This window comes from Dermacentor variabilis, chromosome 1, assembly GCF_050947875.1.
Source record: "Dermacentor variabilis isolate Ectoservices chromosome 1, ASM5094787v1, whole genome shotgun sequence".
NCBI classification, from domain to species: Eukaryota; Metazoa; Arthropoda; class Arachnida; order Ixodida; family Ixodidae; genus Dermacentor; species Dermacentor variabilis.
In genome coordinates this window covers 148,770,804-148,798,160 of record NC_134568.1, presented here as the reverse complement: position 1 = coordinate 148,798,160, position 27,357 = coordinate 148,770,804, and the positions used below count along the sequence as shown (strand labels likewise).

At 43.9% G+C, this 27,357-nt stretch overlaps 1 protein-coding gene across 2 annotated transcripts in view; it reads right to left on the bottom strand.

The window, feature by feature from the left end:
• Window positions 1-2,257: 2,257 nt before the first annotated feature.
• Window positions 2,258-27,357, bottom strand: part of LOC142586201 (copper-transporting ATPase 2-like) — a 118,957-nt gene continuing 93,857 nt past the window's right edge. For both annotated transcript variants that reach the window (XM_075697455.1, XM_075697459.1), the window contains 3 exons: window positions 20,046-20,163; window positions 7,496-7,598; window positions 2,258-4,735 (listed from right to left, as the gene is read on the bottom strand). In XM_075697455.1, coding sequence (XP_075553570.1) covers window positions 4,504-4,735; window positions 7,496-7,598; window positions 20,046-20,163 — 453 coding nt within the window. In that variant the 3' untranslated portion in view covers window positions 2,258-4,503. The remainder of the gene's footprint in view (window positions 4,736-7,495; window positions 7,599-20,045; window positions 20,164-27,357) is intronic.

Below are 27,357 nucleotides of genomic sequence, written 5' to 3'. Positions count from 1 at the left end.
ACGGTGATAACGGCGAGCGACCATTGTTTCTTTCTCTCGACTGCTAGCCAGAAGGCGCCCAAAAATCTGCCAGGTGAAAATCCACTCGGCCAGAGAAAACCAAACGCGCACCGAAGTGTGCCGCGCGGTGTTGGGGCAACACGAGAAAAACGCATGCGCTCTGGCTGGCTCTGGCACCCCGCGGGTAGGGTAGCGAGAATAAACAAAATTAAGAGGCTCAATGTGTCGTCAGGAATAAAAGTCAAAGTAGAAAAAATAAATAAGAACGTAGTTACCCTGGCTGGCTTTAGTGTCTTGACATAGATGCTTTGGCGTATAGGTGAAAAAACATGTTATTTTTTTATGCGACATGACGGCACAAATGAACCACAATGCTTCACCTCATCGGATTTCGCTGCATGTTTTGTCAACTTGTCTGATAGCGTGTTGATTTGGCTTGTCTCGTTGTATGTTTCGATGTACGACTTTAGAAAAATCAATCAACCTTTGGCGTCAAATGTTTATGACAACATTAAACCCACAAACTTCCGCAACTGAATAGCTGAAGCACAACTTCGAAAATGTCAATACACGTTTGGCATGAAACGTTTGAGAACTTTATGCCCATAAAGTTTCGAAATTGAAATCCATGCGCTCCGTAGATTCTGCGGCCTCCGCAAAATGCCGCGGCGAGCCCGTTCGCCATCAAAACGCCCTTGAAACTTTTTGCTCGGATGGGGCTGATTGCGTTATGTGACTCCCGGTGCATGAGCGCTGCCGTGAAATCCAGCCCGAGTTCGCAATGTTCGCGATGAAATGTCTTTTCGAGCCTGAAAAAGACCATTCTAGACAAAATCCACAATGATTTCCGGTGCCGGGGGTTGCTTTGGTCGACGGTGCATGGACAACACGAAAAAATTTCGGGGGGGGGGGGGGCTGAAGCCCCATAAGCCCCCCCCCCCCTGGCTACGCCCCTGCAGTGAACTCTTACTGGAACGAAGAATTTTGCAGTTTGTTTTGCATGAGAACATATGAAGCACTACAACTTCCTTGGTTTATCTGTTTAAAATGCTAAATATCTCTAATTTACAAACCTGGGAATCAAAAAGAGAGCTCAGCCAGCAGGGAGGATTTGTATTGCTTTCTATATGTGGGACTCCCTCGCTTTATATGCTCATTATGTTATTTTGTTCACAGCAGACAAGTCACACATACAATAATAAGCAGTGGAGCTCTTCCATGAACTGCATAGGGCCACTGGCTGCACAGGCCCACTCAGATCGTTGATTTCACTTATGTGATGATGTGAATTCACTTAAGTGATCATGTGAGTGTGCTTGCACGTGATAGTGGTTTTACAGCGAAGCTGTATATGGCTAGATGATTCGTTCGTCCGTCCGTCTGTCAGTCGCCTGTATGCTGAAAACTCCTCCGGTGCAACCCCATGCGCATGCGCGAAAAAAGAGAGAGGGGGGGAAAGAGAGGTGCACGATTAACCAACACCACCTAGATAGCACACGGCCTGTTTACTCCGATCCATGACGTCTCACTACTTGGCACGAAATTTCCATTTACAATTAAGGTTAGCATGATGAAAGTGGCGACGTCAAAATCACTGTTGGCTACTCGGGAGCATCCCCATTAGATTCTATGGCAGTCAGGCCAGCTAACATGGCATCATGGATTGAATTGCCTTGTACTATCTAGGTGGTGTTGGATTAGCTGCGCCAGTAGTGACATCATTGTTCTCCATCACAGCCGAGCGCGTGCGCAGCAGTTTGTCTCCGGCTCCAAAATGGGTAGGCTACACGTCATACGTACTCCTGAGGAGCACCGCTTTTGATCAGCAATGCCGTGAGCAGAACAAGAAACGAGCTCGTCTAGGCCGTGCCGATGCTGCAGCCCAGGCACAAGAACAGGCTCGTGCAGCCGAGCACAAGCAGCAACTGCATACCGAGCATCCGGCTGCCTATCAAGCCATCGTTTAGTGAACCATCGGGATTAACCAAGTGATAAACACTAGGGCCGCATGTTTCAGCTTCGTTGGTTAACCATCTGTACAAAGTGCTTAGGTAGTGATTTTTATTTGGCTTGGTGTAAACATGCATATTTTTGGGATATATCGGGCTATCAGGTGGTTCCTACACGTACCTACCTTAGATTCTTTGAAAATGATAGATCATTGCAGGCTGATCTCACTTTGCATAGTCGACCTCGTGCTATGCATCCCCATTCTTTTTAATATCTACTCCTAGAGAAGTACCAATGTCAAATGTGATACCGTGCAGAATAAACCACAAAATGTAATCTCCATGTGAGATATGAACACAAATGAGACATTGGCAAAGTAAGAACTATATAAAGGTCACAGTAAGGTTCAGTACATGACGGATGATTAAATACAAAACTTAATGCTTAAAATAAGAAAAGTGAACAAAACAATAAAAGATTGTCACAAGACTTCTTCTGAGAAAGGCTACAAGTTCACCTTCATTCGGCTCTGCAATGCACAACCAGAAAGTCAACAACGCAAATGAAATATCAGCATAAACACTGCTTTTATAAACACACACACTTCATTTATGTTGATGCAGCATGAGACACCCCTTCATACTAGCAGCATATCACTCAGAAGTAGCTGCTTTGGTTACTTCACCATTGTCAATCTGCTCACATTGCTTTGCAGTACTCCACTAGAGGGCAAACAGGAAGCATCACCACAATAATATCACTCCACACTAGCTTGTCTTAATATCTGTATCAAATACACCATAAAAGGTCTGTCCAAAAAGTTCATGCACTGAGTCAGCAAAAAAGTGAGAGTGTGTGTAGCAGCTCCACCCTCTCCACTCAAAAGAACCTGGTTGACCTCTAGTACGAGCCCAGCCGGACTGCTGTACGACAAGGCAGAATTTTATGGGCACTTTGAGTGCAAACCATCTTTAGTCTTTGTCGAAATGAAAATTGACAAATAGATGAACCAAAGTATCAATATGAAATTTTCTGTGAAACTAGGCAAGATAGGTGCAGAAATTAATCAAGTGCTGCAAAAGACCTATGGAAATGACGCCCTAAAGGAAAGAACTGTGTGCGAGTGGGTCCAGCGCTTTCGCAATGGTTGTGAAGTCCCCAAGGATGATGCAAGATCTGAAAGCACCTCCACCTCGTGTGCAAATGAAAACAACTATTGTATGCATTCTGTTGTGGTCAGTGCCCACTGAATGGCTGTTATGATGATATCAGAGGCACTTGGTATGGGAAAGGCATCTGTCCACCGGATTTTGACTAAAAACTTGTAAATGAAGAAGGTTTCCACCAAGATGATGCTGAAACTACTCGCTCCTGAGCAAAAGTTGCGACAAAATGAATGTTGCATTTATTGGAAAACTTCATATGACAGCAATAAATTCTTGCGAAGGGTCGTCACTGGCAATGAAACTTGGACTTATGAATATGAGATTGAGGTGAAGTCACAGAGCAAGAAATGGATAAAGAAAAGTGAACCAAGGCCAAAAAAATGCATGGATGAACAAAGAAAAGTTGAAGTCATGTTGATCGTGTTGACTGCCATAGAATTTCTCACCATGAATTTATATCCCGTCAATTCAACTTCCTACACAGAGGTCCTGAAGCATCTGTAAGATCGTGGGCACTGAGTGCAACCAAATTTATTGAAGAAGAGCATTGGATTCTGCACCACTATAATGCCCCTGCGCACTCTGCATTGAGCATGCATGAGTTTTTGGTATGTGATTCCATCACTTACTGCAACACCCTCTCTACTCACTGGATTTAGCCCCCTTTCAACTTTTTTTTTTTGTTCTCCAAATTCAAAACTGGTGCTCCAAGGGGCTATTTCGGAGATGTGACATCAACTGAAAAAGCCACGACATCGCTGCTGAAGCGCTCAACAGACGAGGACTTCCAAGGGTGCTTTCAGCAATAGAAGTAGAGGTGGAACCAGTGTCTTGTGTCTAATGGGGAGTATTTTGAAAGTGACTACATTGACGTATCTAAAGTTTGTGAAATAATTTTTTTAGACATACTGCCTGAACGTTTGCAACAGACCTTGTACAAAGCTGAACTGGCTAAACATAAGCACATTCTTTTTCACTAAATTAATCTTTTACCCAAATACAAATCTATTAAGCCTCCTTAAAAATGGTGAAACCAGCACCACAGATATGTTCAGCCAACATTTCTCACATAGTTTCTGCTTCAAGATCTGATGCAATAAGGCAGCTATTTATACAATGAAAATCTACTTTGGTAGCAAGTAGTCAAGCCAGAGCAATAAGAAAGATACGGCACCCAGCATAGGTAAACAAACTGTCATGCATGCTACGTTTTCACATTAGTTGGCCAAAACTGGATATCTTATGTCCATCCTGCAACAACAGCAGGTAAGCTCGTGTATTCACATAACCCTGCAGGAAATTCTTAAAGCACACTGGACTAGATATAGGGGACGGTGGGGCAAGGGAATGAAAAAAGATAAAACAAGAAGGGTTTGCCCAGCAGGATTCAAAGCAACTGCTGCATGTTATCATTACACAATGCTTCAAGTTCTTGCTGAATGCAGACTTCTGGCAAAAATGAGTCTCTCAGAGGTGATCCTTGGACATTGGAGTTTTTGGCCAAACTTGCACTGAGAGGCTTTGCCCCATGCACGTCTTCAGCAAACTTCATGTCTTTTCTTTGTGATTCTTCTGGCTCACTTGGGCAATATGATTTAACCAAAACAGGCTTCTGATACCTGCACATTACATATATAAAAAGGAACAGTGGTAGCAGATGCACTAAGAAGCACCTACATGTCAAAATCTATGAGCACAATTTTTTAAAATTATTTTATAATGGCAGCAGATACTTACAAGCAACATATAACAGTGCACAATCCACATGCATTATTTTAGACTGCCAAAGGAAAGTCTTGCTGCTTCATGTTGCTACCAAAAGTAGGTCCCAACACTGAATCTTTTAAAGATGGAAATTAATTAGCAAAATATAAATGTAACACAAACACACACCAAAATATTGTGGACAAATGAAGTGCAAACAGGACAATTCAAACATGAGCACCCTTCCAAAGAATAGCAAACCGTTCTATGAATACTTTCAAAGCATAGTGTACTCCACTTTGAAGTTCTAACCAAGAGCACTAGTATGTCCCCTACTTCAAGTGGAAATCTTATGACATCATTGCTCTAATTCGGCTTTGTTTGCTTGGATTTCGCTTGTGCATAATATATCATACAGAAATTAAGGCATATAAAGTTGTGCAGGTAGTTGGCAGGGTATCAGCATTCTCCTGTAGATGGTGTCCAAACATGATGATATTGCTAAAAAAAAAAAGTCAAACCTGAAAGCTTCGAAGCATTTTTGTATACTAGAATAAAAACCTAGGAATCATGTCACACTAGCAACGTAGGCCATTTTCATCAAGCAGGGCACACATATCCTCATTGCCCCCTTCTACCTCATCATGGCTGCCTGAAAGAAGGCCAGAAGCAGCCTGTGTACACTAGTAAACTATACAAACAGCATGTGCATGCAAGCTTATCATGTTTTCGTCAAATTTACTGAGCATCTTTCATACCAGCATTATCTATCAGGGTTACCCATTACCACAAAGTTTGAGGCTTTTGGAAAGCCTCAAACACTATGCATTCTCATATACAATGCTGTGATGCATTGGTGAGGCTAATAAATGGTTAATCTATTATTAATATAAGTGGCTATGGCAAATTGAAATTCTTGACATCACCCAAAATCAGAAAAGTGTACTATCATAATAAACTCCTGTTTTCAAGTACAGTAGACTCTCATTAATACAAAATCTGTTGAGTCAAATTTTTAGATATGAGAAACAATTTGTGAACACTTTGTTTTCTATTAACCCCATGGCAAAAAATCCACTTAACGCTAGCCGCAAATTCGGTTAAGCTGAACTTCGACAACCGCCACTGACACCTGTTGCTCGGCTTAGCAAGACGGTTGTATTGGTATAGCACTTGGAGGAGACAACTCTGCTAGCTGTAATGTAATCAAATGTTTTTATGGACATAAACAACTATGGTAGCATCAACGATTACATGGAAACCTGCAGGGCTGACACCACAGAAACAATAACTGAATAAGTCTTTGAGGTGCCCTCTGCAAGCTGATACGTAAGGCGAGGACACTGCCTAAAGGTCACTAGAACCAGCGGTATTCACTCATGATGCATCTCATAATGCCCTGAACACTTTGGTGCATTTTTTCCCAACAACATGAGGGCACTGAAGAATTTTACAGCAAGTGAGGTGAAATGCCAGCATTTGTGACAGTGCACAGGTTTGCAGAGTTCCAGAAAACAACTTCTCAGTAGAAGCTCATAACGTGCATAAAGCAATCCTCTATAGCACATACAATACATGTCTCTTTCCACAACTGCCTTTTGGTTGTAATGCTGTTTCAGTTACCATTTTGTGTCCTGAATATTTGGATGCACCAGGAATAGCAGACTCTAGTTTTGTACAGATCTTCACTTAATGGGAACCTACAATATTTTTAATGAATATATATATGGGTGAAAATGGGCTTGGGCTTTTGCAGTATATTTACTTTAGTCCAAAAAGGTGAAACATACAAAACAAAACATAGTGAAAAAGAAATCAGTCAGTTATCTCTTCAGCCTTATTGATGAACGTGAAATTTAAAACAAAACAAAAAACAACATTCAAACAATATTCAGAAACAGCCACACAAAAAATTTCAATCACAGTTGTTATATTTCACCGCTACAGCACAGTAAAGCTGCCCTGGAAGTGGGACTTGTATACCCCGCTGTCCAGCAAAGGGTTAAGTGGGAAGACAAGAAATCACCCCAAAATTATTTCCAAGTTTATTTCCAAGTTTTAGAAGTGCCACATTTAATTTGCAGTCAATGCAGCTTTCTTGAGACCTAACGTGAGTGTATTTACTACTCTCTACTTAAATTTTACATTCTTTCATGGCAACACCTGCTGAGCTTTCTTAAAGTGACATGGGACATCAGCATTTCTGCCTGCTCAACCCGACTGGGCATGATCACAGCATTCTTACTGTTGCCGTAGGTAAAAATAAACTGAAATCTAGCATCGTGACCAATGTTTATAAATTAGTTTTTTTTTTCCCTGGCATCTGCAAGGGAAGTTGCTGTGTGCCTCCATAAAGGATAAAAGAAAATGAGGAGAATTGAAAGAGGAGAAAATGGTACCTTGTTCTTTTTTCTCTACTTTCTGCCCATTTCCACCAATAATGTATGCCTTTATATGCACTGTATTCAATTACCATAGAAGACCTCAAAGATTTTCATTTTTGTCCTCCCTTTAAGCGTACAGTTCAACAGCTTTCTGCATTGACAAAATGCTTTTACATGCAACAACATGAGCATTTAATGAATTCCATTGACTCTCAGCAAAGTTGTGCACTTTATAATGCACAATGACTACTAAATGCAAACAGCAAGAGCACATAAAGAGGTTGGACTTACAAGTACAGGAGTAATGACGATGTGACTACTGAAACAGAGGATAGGGCCATAGCAGCTGCTCCCATCCATGGTAACAAGGCAACACCCAAGGGCATAAAGACACCTTGTGATTAAAAAAGAAACAAGACATACCATTAAAGGCCAACTGCAATAAAATTTCGTACTGTATAAAAAGCCCAGTTTTTGGTAGCGTAGATAAAGAGCAGCCTTCGTGCAAAATTTCACACAGGAAATATGAGTGGATGCATCACAAAAAGGTGATAAAAATTAAGTTTTTTCATACTGAAACTCAAAAATAAAGGCTAGTGTTACTGCTTGCCAGTAATGGCACACAGTCCAGAATAATTGAGAACCAGAGCCTGTTTCGACCAGCAGACAATGAGCAAATGATGCACCTAGACTGCCCAGATATGACAGCGTGATCAGAATGCATAGTTGTATAGGATCTGTATCATATCAACTTACCACCAGCTGCCCGCATCATCTGCAAACAAGCTATTTAACCCTTTAAGGGCCAGCAAAAAAGTAAAGCATTCAAAAAGTGTCATTTTTTTCAACTGCTCATTTCGATATAAATTTTTTTGCAGGTTCGAAGTAAAGGGTGTCCCACGTAACTTGCGCCATAATTTAAGAATATGCAAGTGCCACGTAGCTGGACCGAACCAAGGTAATGTTGTTTGCCGTCACTTGGACCAAGTCAGACAACTTTTGTATTTTGCCTGATTATATAATTAGTTATTATTCATTGATTAACTTCTCAAATATTACAATCAGAGCAAAATCATCAATCAGAAAATTCTAGGTCATCGTAAAAAATTCCCAATCCACCTTTCTGTTGCTTAACGCGTGCTACATGAAATATTTTCCAAGCATTAAAGAATCCCGCAAAAGCACGCAAAAAGTGCCGTGCGACTAGTCGTGCAGCACTCATTCATGTTTTGCAGGCTTTTTTAACAGTTGGAGAAAACTTTCATGAAGCATGTATTAAGCACTAGAATGATGAATCAAGAATTTTTCATGGCCTACAATTTTCTGCTGAACAATTTTGCTGTGATTATGACATTTGAGAAAATTAATAATAAATAATTGCGTAATTATGCAACATACAAAAAAAATAATCTGACTTGCTCCAAGCAACGGCAAACAGTATCAGTACCTTGGTTTGGTCCAGCTACATGGCACTCCCACATTTTAAAATTTTGACATAAGTTCCATGGGACACCCTGTATATGTATAACATGGGGGTAGTCAATTCACAAGTTGTGTCCAAAAATACGGAACAAGAACCATGTACATTGACTAGAATTGTCAGAGTTGATACAAGTTACATCGCAACACTTCGATGCTACAGGTACATTTTAGGGCAAGCATTTGTTCAGAAAGACTTGCGAATGCAAAAAGTCAAAGTTCTCGAAGTGTGGCTGTGGAGCATTGGGAAGTTGCTTTATGTATGATAGATCTCAAAACACAGTATGAGGCAGTCTCACACTGCACTCCTTACACCAGAAGCATGTTACTTTATTGCCAATGTTGCTTCGACTTTTGCATCAGATAATGCACCGCTTTAATAATAATATTTGGGGTTTTACATGCCAAAACCACTTTCTGATTATGAGGCACGCCATAGTGGAGGACTCCGGAAATTTTGACCACCTGGGGTTCTTTAACATGCACCTAAATCTAAGCACACGGGTGTTTCCGCATTTCGCCCCCATCGAAATGCGGCCGCCGTGGCCGGGATACAATGCATGCACCGCTTTGTTGGATATTCTTTGCCTGCTGTAGATGGGATAAAATCCACAAAGTGCTGTGCCATCAGATGAGTAAGCCCTGCTTCTGAAGAATGTGCACGCTTGAGGGGGCAGCAACACGTGACTGGCATCCACCCATTTTAAAATCTCTGGTGGATGAATGGAGTCCGTAGGCACCTTAGCAGCCAGAGAGGGAACTTGCCAGAACGTCAAAATGGACTGGACGAGCACGGCTCACTAGTGGAAGCTAGAAAGAGCGCCCAAACATGTGGAAAAGATAGACTAGTCTTTGGCACCTTATAGAAAAAAAATTGTAACCGAGTAGAGCTCATCCATGACACTTAAAGGGTAAAGGTCATTAATTTTTCAAACTAGGAAATTAGCAGCCCAGCAGCTTTGCCAAAAGTGTTTCTACAGTACGCAGTACTCATTTATAACCAATTCAGCCAAAGCCGAATACTGTACTTCACCTCTGAACACAGGTATAAAAGTCGCATATATGTACAGTAATTTTAATTGATTTTTTAAATTCTTTTTTACTATTACTAAGTGCGTCCACAAATAACACCATCATGTTCTGTCTAGAATGAAGTAAGAACATTCAGCAGTATCTTACCTCAGAACTACCACAAAGGTGGCACAATTTCATAACACACACATTCCCATGGTTTATAGTTAAGGATGAATTGAATTGAATTGAATGTGTGGTGTTTATTGGCACAAGGGCCAGGTATTGCCAAAGAGCACCAAGCCAGTGTTGATGAGTTTGCAGTGAAGTTATGACTTCTATGAAATTGATGTGACGTGGCTGTAAAGGGGCTTTAAAAATGGTTGCACTAAAGTGCATAAAGTATATGTGTAATAAGGTTATGGCGATGACAAATGACATGTACTATGAGCATTAAGGTGCATTGCGAAATAATGATACGATATACAAAATATGTAAGATGCTAAAATTGACTAGAGCACCACTGCCTCGCTAGAGCCCTTGAGATACAAGGGCCTGGAGGCATGTGGTATACAAAACAACTATCACAGTGGCATCCTCTGGAAAGAGGATGCACTACAAATTTAATGGGCTTATAACATGTAGGACAACGTCATTTAAGAAATTGAGGACTGCTTTGGTGCTAAAAAAACAGTTCTTTAAGAAACATAGCCGCGTGAAGAGGGATGCAATAATGATATGCAAGAGGTTAATGTTTCTTTCTCTCAGATTCGGCTTTCCAACACTCCAAGAGGATGTGGAGGACGATCAGCCTCTCACTACATTGACCACAGGTTGGAGGTTCATTTCCAGTAAGCAGAAAATTGTGGGTACCAAGTGTGTGCCCTATTCTGGGACGACAGAATAGGACATCTATTCGCTGTGATTTTGTTGGGGAGGGCCAAATACCTAGCTGTGGCTTTATAACGTGCAGCTTATTATTTAGTTCTGCATTCCACATGCGTTACAAGTGTTTTTGCAGTTTCTTTCGTAAGAAAGGCTTCAGATCTGTGACAGGGACAACAGCCGTAGGAATAATAGCTAGTGATGTGAGTGATGTGGCCATTTTATCAGCTAGTACATTATCCTCGATACCTCTATGGCCAGGTACCCAGCATATTACTATATGTCTATGTGATAGATAAATATTGCATAAGAGAGAGTAAAGTTCAATGAAAACAGGATTTGTATGCTTCTGTAAAGAAATTAACGCTTTTACAAGACTTAGCGAGTCTGTGAATACAATTGCTCTGTCGAGTTTTAATTTCTTTATATGTTTTACTGCAGACAGTACTGCATAGGCTTCTGCAGTGAAGATACTTGTTTGCAGGTTCAATATGTCAGGTTTAGAAAAAGAGGGACCAACAAGAGCATAAGATACACCAGCATGTGATTTTGACGCGTCTGTGTAGAATTCGGAGCAGGAGTACTTCGACTGAAGTTGACGGAAATGCATTGCGATTTCGAGGTCAGGTGTGTGCTTTGTGACCTCTACAAAGGATACATCAGAGTCTATCACCTGCCACTCCCAGGGCGGTAATAGCTTAGTGGAGGCATTAGGCGATGTTTGAGAACTCCATTTCCTCGCTAAGTTCTCTCGCACGCAGTGACAAAGGAAGTCTCATAGAGGGTCTATTACGAAAAAGTGTTTCACACGTCAAGTCGTTAACAGTTGTGAAACACGGATGTTCCTTATTAGAGCACACTTTGAGAAAATAGGTGAAGCTGATGTATGTTCTCTGAAGATGGAGTGACCACTCATCTGACTCTACATATAGACTTTCAACAGGGCTTGTTCTAAATGCTCCAGTGGCCAGGCGGATACCCAGGTGATAAACAAGGTCTAACATCGTTAGCACGCTCGGTGCGGCTGAGTGATATACTACGGCACCATAGTCTAATCGTGATCTAACTAAGCTCCTGTAAAGATTCAGTAAACACTTCCTGTCGCTACCCCATGTTGTGTGGGATAGGATTTTAAGTAAATTCATTGTTTTTAGACATTTTGCTTTAAGCCATATTATGTGTGAAATAAAAGTAAGCCTGGAGTCAAGTATAACACCTAGAAATTTGTGCTCTTTGTTGACAGGAATTTGTTGTCCGCCCAGTTCTACACAAGGATCTGGAACCAGGCCTCTTTTTCTTGTAAAGAGAATACTAGAACTTTTCGGGGGGTTGATTTTAAATCCATTTTGGTCAGCCCACTTGGACACCTTGTTTAAGCCCTGCTGTTCCTGTCTCTCACACACTGTAAGGTTGCAGGATTTGAAACCTATTTGTATATCGTCTATGTAGACGGAATAAAAAATGCCCGGTGGTAGTGAAGCACGAAGTGTGTTCATCTTAACAATAATAAGTGTGCAACTGAGTAAGCCTCCCTGGGGTACACCAGTTTCTTGTATAAAAGGCCATGATAATATGTTGCCGATTTTCATGCGGAAGATACGATTCGACAAATAGCTTTCAATTATTTTCAGCATATTTCCATTGATGCCCATTCCCAACAAGTCTCGCAAGATCCCGTAACGCCAAGTTGTGTCATACGCCTTCTCCATGTCAAGGAATATCGATAGGAAAAACTGTTTATGTACAAATAAATCGCGGATATATCCTTCAATGCGCACAAGATGATCTGTTGTCGACCACCCTTCTCTGAAGCCACACTGATAAGGATCACGTATATTTTTGAATTCAAGGAAATATATGAGTCTGCAACTAATCATTTTTTCAAAAAGCTTACACAGACAATTTGTAAGAGCTATTGGACGATAACTTGCGTCAAGGAAGGGTCTTTACCCTGCTTCAGAACAGGGACCACAATCGCTTCTTTTCATGTGGATGGAAGATATCCTGCAGCCCAAATAGCATTGAAAAGTGTGAGTAGTGTAACTTCTGCGTCAGTATGTAAGTTTCTGATCATGTCATACATGACTGTCAGGTCCCAGTGCAGAGCTCTTGAATGTGTTCAAGGCAGCTCTCAACTCAGCAATACTGAAAGGCCAGTTATACAGTTCATTCTGTTTGCATTTAGGTATGACTGGCTTACGTTCTTCTATTTCTTTGTGTTTAAGGAAGGACTGAGAACAGTGGATTGAGCTCAACACATGCTTAAAGTGCTCCCCAAGAAAGTCTGCCTGCTCTTCTAAGGTATTCCCTTGATCGTTCACCAGAGGCAACAGCTTTATTTGCTGCCCTTTTAGCCTCCTTACACCATTCCAAACTTTCACCTCCTGTGTGTATGAACTTATACCTGAGAGGAACCACTCCCAGCTTTCTCTCTTCGCTTGACGTCGTATCCGCTTTCCCTGCAGTTTTATGTGTTTAAATTTAATTAGATTTTCTGTATTCGGCGATCTGCGCAATATCCCCCATACCTTATTCTGCCTCTTTTGCGCATTTCTGCAGTCATCATTCATTTGCAGGATAAACTTTTCAGCAGCATCACAAATAAAAGCGGTAAAACATGCGACAGCATCATCTACACTAAAAGTGCTTATAAAATCGGGTGCTAAATGAGTTGATTCTTTAAAATTCTCCCAGTCAGCCAATGCTAATTTCCAAATGGAACACTGGGATGGTTGTCATGCTGCATTATTAAGTTTAAGGTTATAGGGAAGTGGTCACTTCCAAAAGGATTATTGATCACATTCCATTCCAGATGGGACAGAAAATAAGCAGAGCCTATTGCTAGATCTATCGATGAATATGAGTTCTGTTGTGTGCTATAATAGGTCGGCTCCTTCTTATTGAACAGGCAGGCACTAAAGGTCAGAAGAGAATTTTCAGTCAATCGTCCTCTCGCGTCGCATCGCGAATCTCCCCACATCATGTTGTGGGCATTAAAATTACCTACGAGTATGTTGGGGTCAGGAAGCTGATTAACTAGGTTATAGAAATTGGTTTTTCTCAGATGATAGTTAGAAGGTATGTATATAGAGCAGACAGTCATCAGTATGTTAAAAAGGATTGCCCGAACTGACACTGCCACAAGGGGCGTCTGAAGGGTGACCTGTTGACAAGCTATAGACTTACACGCAACTATTGCAACACTGCTGGAGGCATTAGCCTCGTTGCGGTCTTTACGATAGATTATGTATTGACGAAGAAAGTTTGGGTGTGTAGGTTTCAGATGTGTCTCTTGAACACACAGCAACTTTGGATGATGCTTGTGTAGAAGTTCTGTAATATCATCTAGGTTGTGAATGAGTCCTCTAACATTCCATTATAGTATTTGTGTCTCCATTATAAAAAATGTGTTGTGTGCTGTGTGCTTAAGAGACGAGGATTAGCTCACGGGCCCTTTGGAGGCACCGTGACATGAGTTTTGTCTTTTTTGGAGTGGTCGAGAGAGGCTCGCCGCTCCTTAGGCGCTGGTGGCGCCGTCTGGCTGGTTGTTGTGTCCATCGCCTCTTGCGAGGCGCTGTGTTTGACGTGAAGGCCTCGGCAAGTTGGACGAGGCCTTTGAGACCACCTGCCTGGAGGTCGATGGTCCCTTCTTCTGGGGTGGCGGAACAGTACAAGATATAGCTGCCGGGGGGCCGGATGGCCTCACCACCGGCTCACTGTGTGTGAACTGGACAGCCGCCAGAGGCCATTGTGGCGCTGCCCCCTGATGCGCCACATCGGCAAAGCTGCGCTTAGGCAGGTATGACACCTGCCTACGGGCTTCCTTGAAAGATATATTTTCTTTGACTTTGATTGTGACAATTTCTTTTTCTTTTTTCCAGGATGGGCATGAGCGTGAGTACGCAGCGTGCTCCCTACCACAGTTTATATAGTGGAGAGTGTTCTCGCAAGATTCAGAGGTATGTTCATGGGCACTGCATTTCGCACAAGTTTGGTGGCCATGGCAGCTCTGTGAACTGTGGCCGAAACGTTGGCATTTGAAACATCTAAGGGGATTTGGCACATATGGCCTAACACGGAGCTTGATGTACCCAGCCTCTACAGACTTGGGCAGAACACTTGAGCCGAATGCGAGTACCAGGTGCTTGGTTTTCATTTCTTTGCTGTCAGGCCTCATCTTAATTCTTTTGACATTGATAACATTCTGGTCACTGATGCCTTCCAAGAGTTCAGCCTCAGTGAGATCCAGCAAGTCATCGTTCGAGACAACACCGCGGGTTGTGTTCATCGTACGGTGCGGAGTTACAATTACTTGGGTTTCCCCGAATGACACTAGTTTTCTCAATTTCTCATACTGGCAATTTCTCATACTGTTTCTGATCGCAGAGCTCCAAGAGGAGATCACTGCTTGCCATCCTCGACGCCTTATAACCTGTACCAAACACTTCAGTCAATGACTTGGAAACAAGGAAGGGTGAAATTGTTCGAACTGCTTTATCTGGTTTTTCAGAATGAATGACATGGAAACAGGGGAAGGATTCTTTCTGCCGACCAAAAAAGTGGAAAACTTCATCGGTGCGCCCTCTTTTCTGAGGGCGATCAGGGAGTGGAGGGCAGTCACCCACCATGGAGCCCTACAAGGGGACACTACAGGAACTGTAAAAACAGGTCCTGCCAACACCAGCTGTACATTGTCACTATAACCAAATATGAAATAACCTAGGTTGGCTATTCACACAAGGTTAACCCTTGCTGCCTGGAAAAATTGGAAGTAAAGGGAAGCCAGGAGAAGACAGGAAAGGTGGAAAGTGAGAGAAAGAAGAAGGTTCGAATGAGAGAGAGAGACAGGAAAAGGCAACTACCAATTTCCCCCGGGTGGGTCAGTCTGGGGGTACCGTCTATGTGAAGCAGAGGCCAAAGAGGTGTGTTGCCTCCGCCGAGGGGCTTTAAAAGTCCGAACACCCGGCATCGGCTCAACCCCCAGGATTCCCCTTTCCCCAGACACAGCTAAGCTGCGCACGGCTACACGTGGGAGGGTCCGACCTTCATGTGCTCGGGTATGTAGTGTCGCAACACACCAAATGCCTGTTGAGGCAGACGCCTCTGTGGGGTAGTTAAGGACGGAAGCACACATTATTTGGACTGCAGTAAAAACATTAATGAATCTAACAACACTGCTTTCTGTGCTTTATGGCAAGCAATTAACAGCTGAATATGTACTAATACCAAGCACAGTGATCGCCATGGTTATGTGTAAATGTTGTAACATACAACAGAATAAAGAGTTAAAAAGTACATTTCCAAACAAGTCAAAATGAGACACATAGACCACTTTTACAAATCAACATACAAATATAACGGTGCCTTATACCATGTGTTAGGATCGGCCTGCAGCTATTTCAGCCCGCTGCACGTGTTCCGATCCAACCGGGAGGGTGGCGCATTTCAGAGAACTGTGGATAACCAGCAGCTACGTGGCGAGGGGTCAGCTCAGGGGAGTTCTAGAGTGGAGGTAATTGGCGGAACCTCCCCATGCGCTTTTCGAGACACCAGACAATGTGCTACTCGGGCGCGCCACCCGGGACGGCTCGAGTTTGACGAAGCAGGCTTTGTGCACAACACGACAATGCCGCCCTGTTCTGCTATGAGTGGGGGAGTTGCTGCGTGAACGCCGACGAAGGCTCCTTCCCACGCGCCGACCAAGACGCAAGACAATGTGTTACCCGGGCGCGCTACCCGGGACGGCACAGAGTTCTACGACACCCCTCTGACGTCGGCTCCGGACAATTACACCTGTGTGTGTGTGCGGCATGTGTATGTGAGCCCTCCTCCTCCAAAAGGGCGGGGCATCTTCAATGACGTCGAACTATGACGTCGAGCAGAGTGCTTATAAGCAGCGATTGTCGGCTGCTAGAGTGTGCTCGTTGTCGTGCTCGAAATGTACTCGTAAGCTGTGTGCTTGTAAGCTGTTTGCTGTATGCTCGTCTTGAGAGCTCCATTTGGGAGTCACGCTAGACTGTCGATGTATCTCATGTTCAACTGTAAATAACATGTAAATAAATCCTGCTCTCCTAAGTCCCAACGAAGAGTCAAGCTCCTTCCTACAGCTACGACTGCCAAATCTTACATCTGAATGGCAGCGGAGAGATCGGCCTACAGCTCGTAGATCGTCCGACAACTCTAACAAATGGTGGCAGCGGCGAGATCGTCCGACGAATCCTACACATGGCACACACAGCAGCACACAGGATGCACCATGTATCTGAGAACCCAGTAATGACTTTAGGAAATGCAAACATATTTTCGAGAACATCAGGTATATTTTCACCAAATTGTATAGGCTGTTTTTTTCACTGCCATCCCCAAAAAATGTTTAGTAAAACCACTTTTATCCTCAATAATGGATTGAATGTGGATTCAAAAACGGTTGCATGTTCAGATCAGGTGGTGCATGTTGATGTTGGTCATACAGTGAAACCTCGTTAAACCGTAGTTGGCCCCAAAGCTTAAGCAGTACTACCTAAACGGTAGTACTGCTTAACCGGAATAGCATGAGATCGCCCACTTGTAAAAAACGGAACTCGGAGAGAGCGCGATGAAAGGGGAAAAAACATGCAGCATTTATTCATTTCATGCAACAAAAGTGTTATTTTCGTTTGATGCCGCGGCAGCCTAGCAGCGATGACAGCGGCCTCAAACTTACCGAAGCTGCGAGCCAGCTTTTCAGCCAGCCCCCTCTTCTCGGCAAACACTGGCATGGCAGATTCCTCGTTGGCGTTGCATGTTCTCCATGCAAGCCGGCGGTATCGCTGCAGAACTCGCGGGGTGTCTTTTTCATTGCGGGGTGCTGTTCTCGTCGCGACGAGAACAGCACCCCGCAATGCATTCATGAGGCTGACGTAACTGCTGCTGCTGCTGCACGTTGGCATTTGAAATATCTAAGGGGATTTGGCACATATGGCCTAACACGGAGAGCTTGATGTACCCAGCCTCTACAGGCGGTGATGGCGGCAGCCGCAGCAGCAGCAGCAGCCTATTTTATGTCCACTGCAGGACAAAGGCTTCTCCCGACGATCTACAACTACCTCTGTCCTGCGCCAACCGATTCCAACTTGCGCCTGAAAATTTCCTAATTTCATCACCCCCACCTAGTTTTCTGTCATCGTCGACTGCACTTCCCTTCTTTTCACACCCATTCTGTAACCCTAATGGTCCACCAGTTATCTAACCTACACATTACATGGCCTGCACAGCTCCATTTTTTTCTCTTAATGTCATTTAGAATATCGGCTATCCCCGTTCGCTCACTGATCCACATCACTCTCTTCCTGTCTTCTTATTGTTACGCCTATCATTCTTCGTTCCATCACTCTTTGCGCGGTCCTTAAGTAGGGGCGTGGCTTTGAAAATCAACTTCCTTATTTCTTCATGGATTTTGATGAAAATTGGCACAAATGTTTAGAATGCCTCCCTGATGCTTCCATAAAAGTTTCAGAGCGATATCTTGAGACCTTTTTAATGAGTTTCTGTGAACAGAATTTTTCTCCCTCGAACTTTCTGGAGAGCCTCAGGAACTTAAAAACGAGATAGAAGGCTTGTTATGTATTGACTGCATAGCTAAATGTGTGTTGAAGGTCATGACATTTTTGCTTTTTTATTATTATTTTTTTTGCAACACAAATTTTTTGGAGCGCTATTTTTTGTTACCTTCGAATCAAGCACACTTTCGGGGTAGACGAATACCCATATCGTAAACTTACAAAGGGTCAAGATAAGAAAGCGAGAATGTCACGACCTGCACCGTAGCCCAAGGAACATGAAAAAAAAAAACGGAGTCAAAATATGCTAAACGGTAACAAATAAATCAACTCCAGAAACTGAGCAGAAAGGCAAAAAAACAGTTCTGAGAAATTGGTTCTCAAAGTTTCACCTTCTTTTCAGTTCTCTAAAAGGCACCAAATTTGTAGTCTTTCAGGTGTTTTGTGATATAGGGCTTTTGGTACATGTGGCCTCTAGTCTGGTGTGCCTTCATCCCCCCCCCCTTCTTTTGTATAGAATTCTTGACTGCTGCTCTACAAAGAGCATGGTGCCTGGGTTTCAAACCGCGGTGCAGAACTCTGTGTGGGCATGAATTCCAGTGTTGTACCTGCAGGCTGCCTGATCGATAGCAGTGTCCAGTACAATCAGTGAGGCATTTTTTTTCATTTGGTAGAATTGACCATGGAGGCTCCGAGTGACGCGCACATGACACGCTCCAGGGCGACTGGACTGCACTGCCTTCAGCTTAACATCGGCTTTGTTCTTGAGGATCGTACTCAGGGTGTTGCGAGGAATTCCGAATGCCGTGGTGACCGACGACTTTTTCTCGCCAGCCTACACCCGTCGAATGATGTCCGCCTTTGTTGAAAAATCCAAATTCTTTAGTTTTTTCACAGCCATGGCTCCGGAACACGTGCCAAAAGCGGAAAGAAAAACGCATTGCACCACACGAGTCTCAAGCCTTCGCGTTGGCCTCGTGAATGAAAGGAACAAAGCGAATCGAAAGACGCACCGCTCCGCAACTCTGCACTACCACAAGCCTAAGCTGCACTGACCTCATTCGTCTCGCTGCACCAACGGTGTCAGCCAACCAAAACACAGGAAACAGGCGCCTGCGGTCAGCGTGGTTTCTCCCTCCCACTTCCCTTTATCACCCAATCGCAGTCTAAGTGCTCCTCATCACGTGCCTTTTACCCACACGCCCCTTTCTCAGAGTGCGGGGCTGCATGCGTGAGATCGCGGGAACATCGCGAGAGCTTCGTGAGGAGAAGTGCACTTGCGGGGGTGGGGTGTGGTGGGAGAAGCGTACTTGCCGGGGCGCAGCTCAGCACAGAGTTCGATACATCAATATGCCGGTGCACGGGAGTTCTATATACGCGAACAATAGCGCTATACTTTTGCATGGGATTCCCAAGGGGATTTTTCAACTGTTCGATATAGGAAATAATTCGATATATTAGGGTTCAATATATCAGGGTTCGATATATCTGGAATCGACTGTATAAGAAGTGTAATATAACCCTCTACGATAACCACTGCACAACCTATGTGCTGTGGGAAACTGCATGTTCCTCATGGAAGCACAAGCAAGCTCGGTTGCACTATTTTTACCAAATAGGTACAATCTGTTATAAATAAACTACAGCAGAGTGAAGAAATTTTTCATTCCAACTTAAAAAGACCAGTGAAACCAATTGCAATGATCAAATTTGTTCTGCATCTTCTGCATCTGATAGCGTTGCTTAATGGGTCTTAAATGTTGCCACATTTTGTAAAAGGAATGCAATTTAAGCTGTGACCGCAAATTGTTTACAAAGCTGTTTACACGCAAATTGACAAAATAAAAATAAAAGATGGCGGTCAGATTCAGTTGCAAATCGATGTCGACAAAACAAGTGCAGCTAGACAATGCACATGCTTTTCATACCTGCTGCAAGAGGAATGCCCACAAGGTTGTAGACGCTAGCAAGGAAAAAATTCATCCGAATTCTTCGCACAGTCTTCCTTGAAAGATCAACAGCAGCCACCACATCATAGAGATTGTTCTGAAATAATGAAGGATAAACAAATATGAACATTTATAGCAAGCACAGAGAATAAATTTGACATTATACACTCGAACTCCTTGCAACTGCTTTTCATACAATGACCGATAGTAGTAAAATCTCCCCACACCACACAGCACAAAGAATACATGACTTGTGTGGCAACAAATACAACTCTGAGTAGCAGTGGCATGAAATCATTTCATGGATACCTGAAGTCACAAGTAGGATGCCAATGAATTTACTGTGACTGCTGCACAATGAGTAACCTGAGTTTTTTAATGGCATATACACTAAGCAAACAGTCAAATAATAAGCATCATGGCATCACTGCTTTTTTTTGCACTCTCCCTAGATGTCATAAAAACGCAGTACTCTGTCCCCACTGCAGAAGCATGCAGGTACAGTAGACTTCCATTAATTCGATCCCGGCCAAACATCCCGGCCAGCGCCCGTACATATCTATGGGCCCTAACTTTCATTGCTTTGATCCTAAAATTCGCCTTCACCCAATAATTCGAACTTGACTGGTCATCACACATGCGGCCCAACCCCTATGGTAACCCCAATAGCAATTCTTTTAGAAACAGCGTCTGTCTTGGAGGAGCTTAGCAGACAGTGAACGGATAGAACATGCATTAAAAAAATCTGTAATCTAAAACGGCTATTTGGCCTGCCCTAGGAAGAATTGAAGCAATAGCTGTAGCCCACAATGTCTGATTACTGTATTTACCCGATTCTAATGCATGCCTTCTTGCTTTTTTTTTAAAGAAAACTGGGCCGTAAATTGGCTGCTTGGTGCAATAGGATACAAATTTGGAAGACACAAGCTTTGCCTTTAAGAGTGGAATACGATAGCATTCAAAGATCCCTGACTGCATCTCCCGTCTCGCGGCAACTGCAGCTTATGTAACCATAATGTTTACTAGGAAACACTGGCGGCAAATGCTATGCACGAAGGCAAGCTTTCTGGTAGAAATGCGGCCTCTTGCTTGGGCCGCAATGCGGCAGAGGCGAGCCCCATCTGGAGGCGTTGCAAGGAACCAGGTGCGCCACTCTGTAGTCTACAATATTCGTGCACGCCGGCGCGTGCAAATCTTGGATGCCGTGGCCAGTCTATGAATGGGAGAAATGCTGAAAAAGGGGTTTGTGTTTGAGTTTCTGCGTAACAGAATTATGTTTTCTCATATATTCAAATTACAATCCCACGCTATCATGTCTGTAGGTTGTGTGTAAGTTGTACTTTACGATTTTTCTGATGTACTTTACTTTGAGAAATTCAATTAGTTCAGTAACTTTTTTGCACTACATGGAGGGCCTGCGTGGTTGGGTATGCATGGTTCAGAATGATTTTTGCGGAAACGACGGTCGATGCTGGATGCTGATGACGGATTTTTTGCAACACGGGGCCCTTAACACTGTCGCGTTAAAAACTAAAAGCATCTTCGTGGGGTTTGTATGCTTTACCGCATAACACAAACGTACTGCGGCGAATATGACTTTGAAAAACTGTGCAGTGATGCCGACTTTTGGAAACCGGACATCAATGTGCAACACATATTTTTCTTTCTAAACAATCAGATGTGTGTCAGATGTCTACTTTGTTTAAGAGCTTTAATGTAATCTCTGCATTATTTTTCTACTTGGAACACATAGAAAATGGGCGTGCATTAGATTCGGGGACATGTTAGACTCTGGCAAATACTGCCAAATTAATCGGCGGTATGTTCCAACATCCCTTATGCATACTGTTTCATTTGATCTGCTGGATAATTAGATCGATTTTGTCAGTCCCATCATGGTCAAATTAACGGAGTCGGCTTTATTGGTCCCTTAGCAAAGAAAATGCTACACAGCAGAGAATGAAAACGGCAGGGTGAAATAGTTACAACGAAGAACACTGCAGTGTCTGTTTAAAGCATCCTTTCAAAATTCCCTGTTTAACTGTAACATGGAATGGTAGACCATAAATGGCACCTTAAATTCATCTTTAGAAAAATATATATTGATAACCTCACCATAATACAATGCTACATCTTGCAAGTAAGTGAATGCTCGTGCCAGAACAAAGGCTGGCAATGCTGGACCATTGTAAATATTCAGAATATAAAATGTAATTCTTACTTAAAATTTTTGTCACTCATGTGTTCCTCAAAAAGTCACACGACTATACCTGCATGTTCAAAGGTAATTGAAACAACACAGTGAAATACACTAATCTTTAGATAAGTGTAAGGTGATATCTCATATATAGCAAAAACAGTTTTTCCTAGGCCATGTTGCAAAAAACTTGAACCCTATACAGTTTCTGTTAAGGCTATTTGAAGTTGCGAAGCTGCACATCTGCATCAGCACAGAAATTCACATTTAAAACGGAAAGCTGCTGCATGACAGCATTTCTCCACAAGGGGGTCAAGATGAATATATCATCAAACTTATTTTGCGTGAAACATATTTAGAGAGCTCTATTTAAATCAAAATACATCACCTATGCTAGACAAGATTATCCTTTCATTTTTCAAACTACGGAGAAGTTTAAACTTGTATTCAGCATTCAGCTTCAATGCCCAATATAATCAATATCAAACTTCAATATCACCAAAGTTCTTCAATTTATTGCTACAGTACATATGAAACAAGACTAGTAACATTTTTCCCAAACTTTCACTGCCTTGTGCAGTACATTTCATAATGCTGGCTTGACTCACATCGCAAAGGCAAACTTTCACTACAGGCTTTGGCTTCAAAGGCCAGGGCTCCTTCCTGCTCCTTTTAAGCTGGACGGGCCCTTGCCGCTCGGCATGCTCAGTTTCAGTCTCCGCTTCCCACGTATCTTTGCTCTAAATTTTGATGGCAAGCAACATTACAGTAGCTAGCAATGCATCGAAGCTTTGCCTTTGGCTCGGGTTTGTCCGAAAAGTGGTGCATGGGAGTGAGAGATTTTGTTCGAAATAACCGTTGCATGGTTTTTGGAGTTCAAATTCGTGGGAGACCTTTTTCTATTCAAATACACAGGGCTTTGCCGGGACCAACAGAGCAGTTCAAGTTATTCGTCAATATGAATCAAGAGATTTTGAATTATTGGGATTTCACTGTAATGAGTTACCATGACTCATGCTAAACATCACGAAGACTGTGAGTGCATAAACGACATTCTGCTGTATGTGGCTAGATATGTACAGCCTTTGTCAAAATTTCCAAGCCATTGCACATGTGATCAGATCTGTTGCTTGGCTGCATGTACTAAGAAGTTTCATTTTTAAAAAGCCCAGGAGATTGAGCGAGACTGTGCTTTCCACTCCACTGGGCTTCGGAGCAACAACGTTTTTGTTAATAATAACAATAATCATACAGAAGCTTCAGTGCTTCAAAACAATTAATAAGCCTTGTTGACTTATCTCACTCATTAGGCATGCTAAATAAAGCATAGAAAAGATAAGGACACAAAAATATAAGGACGAAGAATGAAGAATGAAGAACAAAGAATTATGAACAACTGGTCAGGCCTTCCACATTTTTTCATATTTCATCTCGTTCCATCAATTTCATTTCACTAGCATAAAACATGATTCGAAGATACAGCCTTCCAGATTTTTAATATTATTGCGCAAGCATTGACCACACGGCATATCAGCACCTTAGAACACATGGTACAACCATACAGCTACAAGTAGGTCTTGATACTCATTGCTGCTGCTTTTCCTTCTCTATTTTCTTTAATGAAGGCTGCCAGATTTATTGAAATAGCAACAATTATACGGACACTTGAAGCATGTTCGCACCGTCAATGCTGCCACCAACGCTGTGCAGTCGCGGGTCTAACAGTGCATGCGCAGCCCAGCCCACTCAGCCCGTTGTGCCCAAATGGCCAAGTGCCGCGTGTATTGACGCGTGTATTGACGCGTGTATTCTATGCAGACGACGACGATAGGAGCACTAACGGACTCCGCCTAGTGGGTCAGAGTGAGATTGGGTGATGACGAAGAAGACGTGTCTCTGCTCTGTTTGTTTTTCAACAGATTGTCCTGTTGTTCGTGAAGAACGTCTCCCTGTGTTCTGTCCACGTTGTACCGCGACACTGATGGAAGTGCGGGGTACTGACCGCGTCTGATGCGTCAGAGTCCTTCTGGGAGTCATTCATCTAGCCTGGACGCACTGTCATCAGTTACAACACCCGTGCATCGCTTTAGTCATTGACTGCTAGGCCTTGCCCTGGAGTTCTCCGCTCTTCAACCACCTCTCTCCAGGAGCTAAACACATCTCGCTATGGCCGAAACCAGTCCACCGCAAGCACTCCAAACCAGTCGGTTTCCCAATCCACAACAGGTAACCGTTCTGCATCTGCTGGTTCCCGATCGCTATCACGGTGCAGTCTTCGAAGACATTGAAGACTGGCTGTACAAGTATGAACGCGTCGCACAGATTAAACAGTGGACTGAGCAGTCTTCGAAGACATTGAAGACTGGCTGTACAAGTATGAACACATCGCACAGATTAAACAGTGGACTGAGCAGCAAAAGCTCTCCCACGTCTATTTTGCCCTTGACGACAGTGGCCGTACTTGGTTCGAGAACCGCGAGGGTAGCCTCATGAGCTGGCATGACTTTCGGCAGAGGATCACGGAAACTTTTGCGAGTGTCGACCGACGCGACCGCGCCCAGCAAATGATGGAGCTACGCGTCCAACAACCTAATGAGTCGGTCACAATGTTCGCCAAGGACATGGCCCGGCTCTTTCGTAGAGCCGACCCAAACATGACCGAAGGTAGGAAGTTGCGCTACCTCATGCAAGGTGTAAAAGAGCAGTTGTTCGCGGGGCTTGTGCGCAATCCGCCAGTCACTGTCGCTGAGTTTATCAAAGAGGCTACGGCTATTGAGCGGGCCCTTCATCAAAGATGCAGGCAATACGCTCGACTGTCCACCAGCACTACAATCAATGCCGCCGCAGTGACTGCCGAGTATCATAACTCCTTGCGTGAGTTGGTCAGAGAGCTCGTCAGAGAGGAAATTCAAAAGATCATGACACCGACACTAGATAGACCCGTCGCATCAATCGCCGAAGTGGTGCGTGACGAAATCCGGCAGGCGTTCCTGGTAACCGATCTTCAAGACCACCAGCGGCTCCTGAGTTACGCCGCCACTGTCCGATGTCCACCACCGGTTGCAACCACATCACCGTACCACCAACCTCCGACAGCTGCTCCTTCATCGCCGCCACAAGAGGAGGCTTCCAAGCGCGCAGCCGTTATGCCACTTCAGTCATACTGCCAGCCGTCGTTCGCCGCGTCTTGGTCACCGCCGCAAAACGACGCTACGGGACGGCCGCAACTTAGGAGAACTGATGTATGGCGCACTGTCGATAGGCGCCCACTCTGTTTTCACTGCGGAGGCGCCGGCCATATTTCGCGTCATTGCTGGCATCGTGACACATCATTTCGACCTCTTCGTCTGTGGTCCTATGGTCGAAGTGCAAATGACGACGCCATGCTACGCCGCGACGACGCTGCTTTTCAGGGATCCCCAATAGCACACCTGAATGACGAATCCGTGCCCAATGATCGGTCCGATTCCGGCCGTCGGTCGCGCTCTCCAACACCTCCACATCAGATGGCTTCATCTACTGGACGTACTTTTGTGGAGCTACGAGGACGAAGGTCGCCCAGCCCCCATCGGGGAAACTGAAGGGGGCGACCTCTGGGGGCAAGGTTGCAGGCCCGCCGCAAGACACTAAAAAGCCCCCAACATTCTCGCTGCAGAACAACGTGAAGCCGATAAACACTGAAGAAATTGTGAGCGCTGACATTGATGTTTTCGTGGATGGGCAGCCGGTGACAGCGTTAGTCGACACTGGTGCCGACTTATCTATAATGAGTCAGGAACTCGTCCTCCGCCTGAAGAAAGTAAAGACGCCATGGACGGGACCTCACATAAGGACGGCAGGCAGCCAATTACTGATGCCTACTGGAAGATGTACTGCTAGAGTTAATACGGGGATTCTTCTTTTGTGGCCGCTTTCATCATCCTTCCTGTATGCTGCAAAGATTTGATTATTGGAATGGACTTCCTAAAAGAATATGGCGCCGTAATTAACATCTCGGACCGCATGGTGACATTTCATCAGAGCTCCGGTTTAGTCCACTGCTTATCGCCGCAACACAACTCATTTCGTCTAACAGAAGACGAGTCTTCCCACCTTGATCGTGTGCCCTTGTTTCGGTAGCATGTGACATACCATTTCATTGCGAAGGAGTTGCCGACCAAATAATCACGTTGTTGTTTACTCACGGCATCTCGGTCGCACGAGCAATCGTGAATGTCACCGACGGGTGCACAAACCTGTTGCTAACAAATTTTAGCACAGAGCGACGGCACCTTCCCAAGGGCACGGCTGTGGCTTATTTTAACACCATTGCGGATGTTCATGGCTGCTGTTCACTACTCGAAGAAGCGCCTACGCAAGACCCAGCTCCTGTACTTGACGTTAGCACTGCTTTGTCGCAGCACGATCGAGAGCGCCTTCTTACGCTATTGGCCAAGTTCAACGACTGCTTTGCGTCAACGTCCAGCATTGGTCAGACGCCTCTAACAAAGCACCGAATAATTACAGAGGATACGGCAAGACCAATTCACCAAAATCCATATCGTGTGGCTCCTAGAGAACGTGAAGCCGTACAACAACACGTGACAAAAATGCTTGAAGATGACGTGATCCAACCATCAACGAGTCCCTAGGCATCTCCTGTAGTTCTGGTCCAGAAAAAATACGGCAGCTTGCGTTTCTGTGTGGACTACCGAAAGCTAAATAACGTGACAAAGAAAGACGTATACCCGCTTCCCCGTATAGATGATTCACTCGACAGGCTTTGACAGGCACGTTACTTCTCTTCAATGGATTTAAAAAGCGGATATTGGCAAATCGAAGTAGACCCGAGAGATCGTGAAAAACTGCTTTCGTGACGCCAGACGGCCTATACAAATTTAAAGTCTTGCCTTCTGACTTGTGTTCTGCCCCTGCTACGTTCCAACGCCTCATGGATACTGTACTTTCGGGTCTGAAGTGGAAAACCTGTTTAGTGTATCTCGACAACATCATCGTGTTCTCCGCAACATTTGAAGAACACTTCGAACGGCTTGAAGCGGTTCTGCAGTCCATACGGTCCGCTGGCCTCACCCTGAAGCCGCAGAAATGCCACTT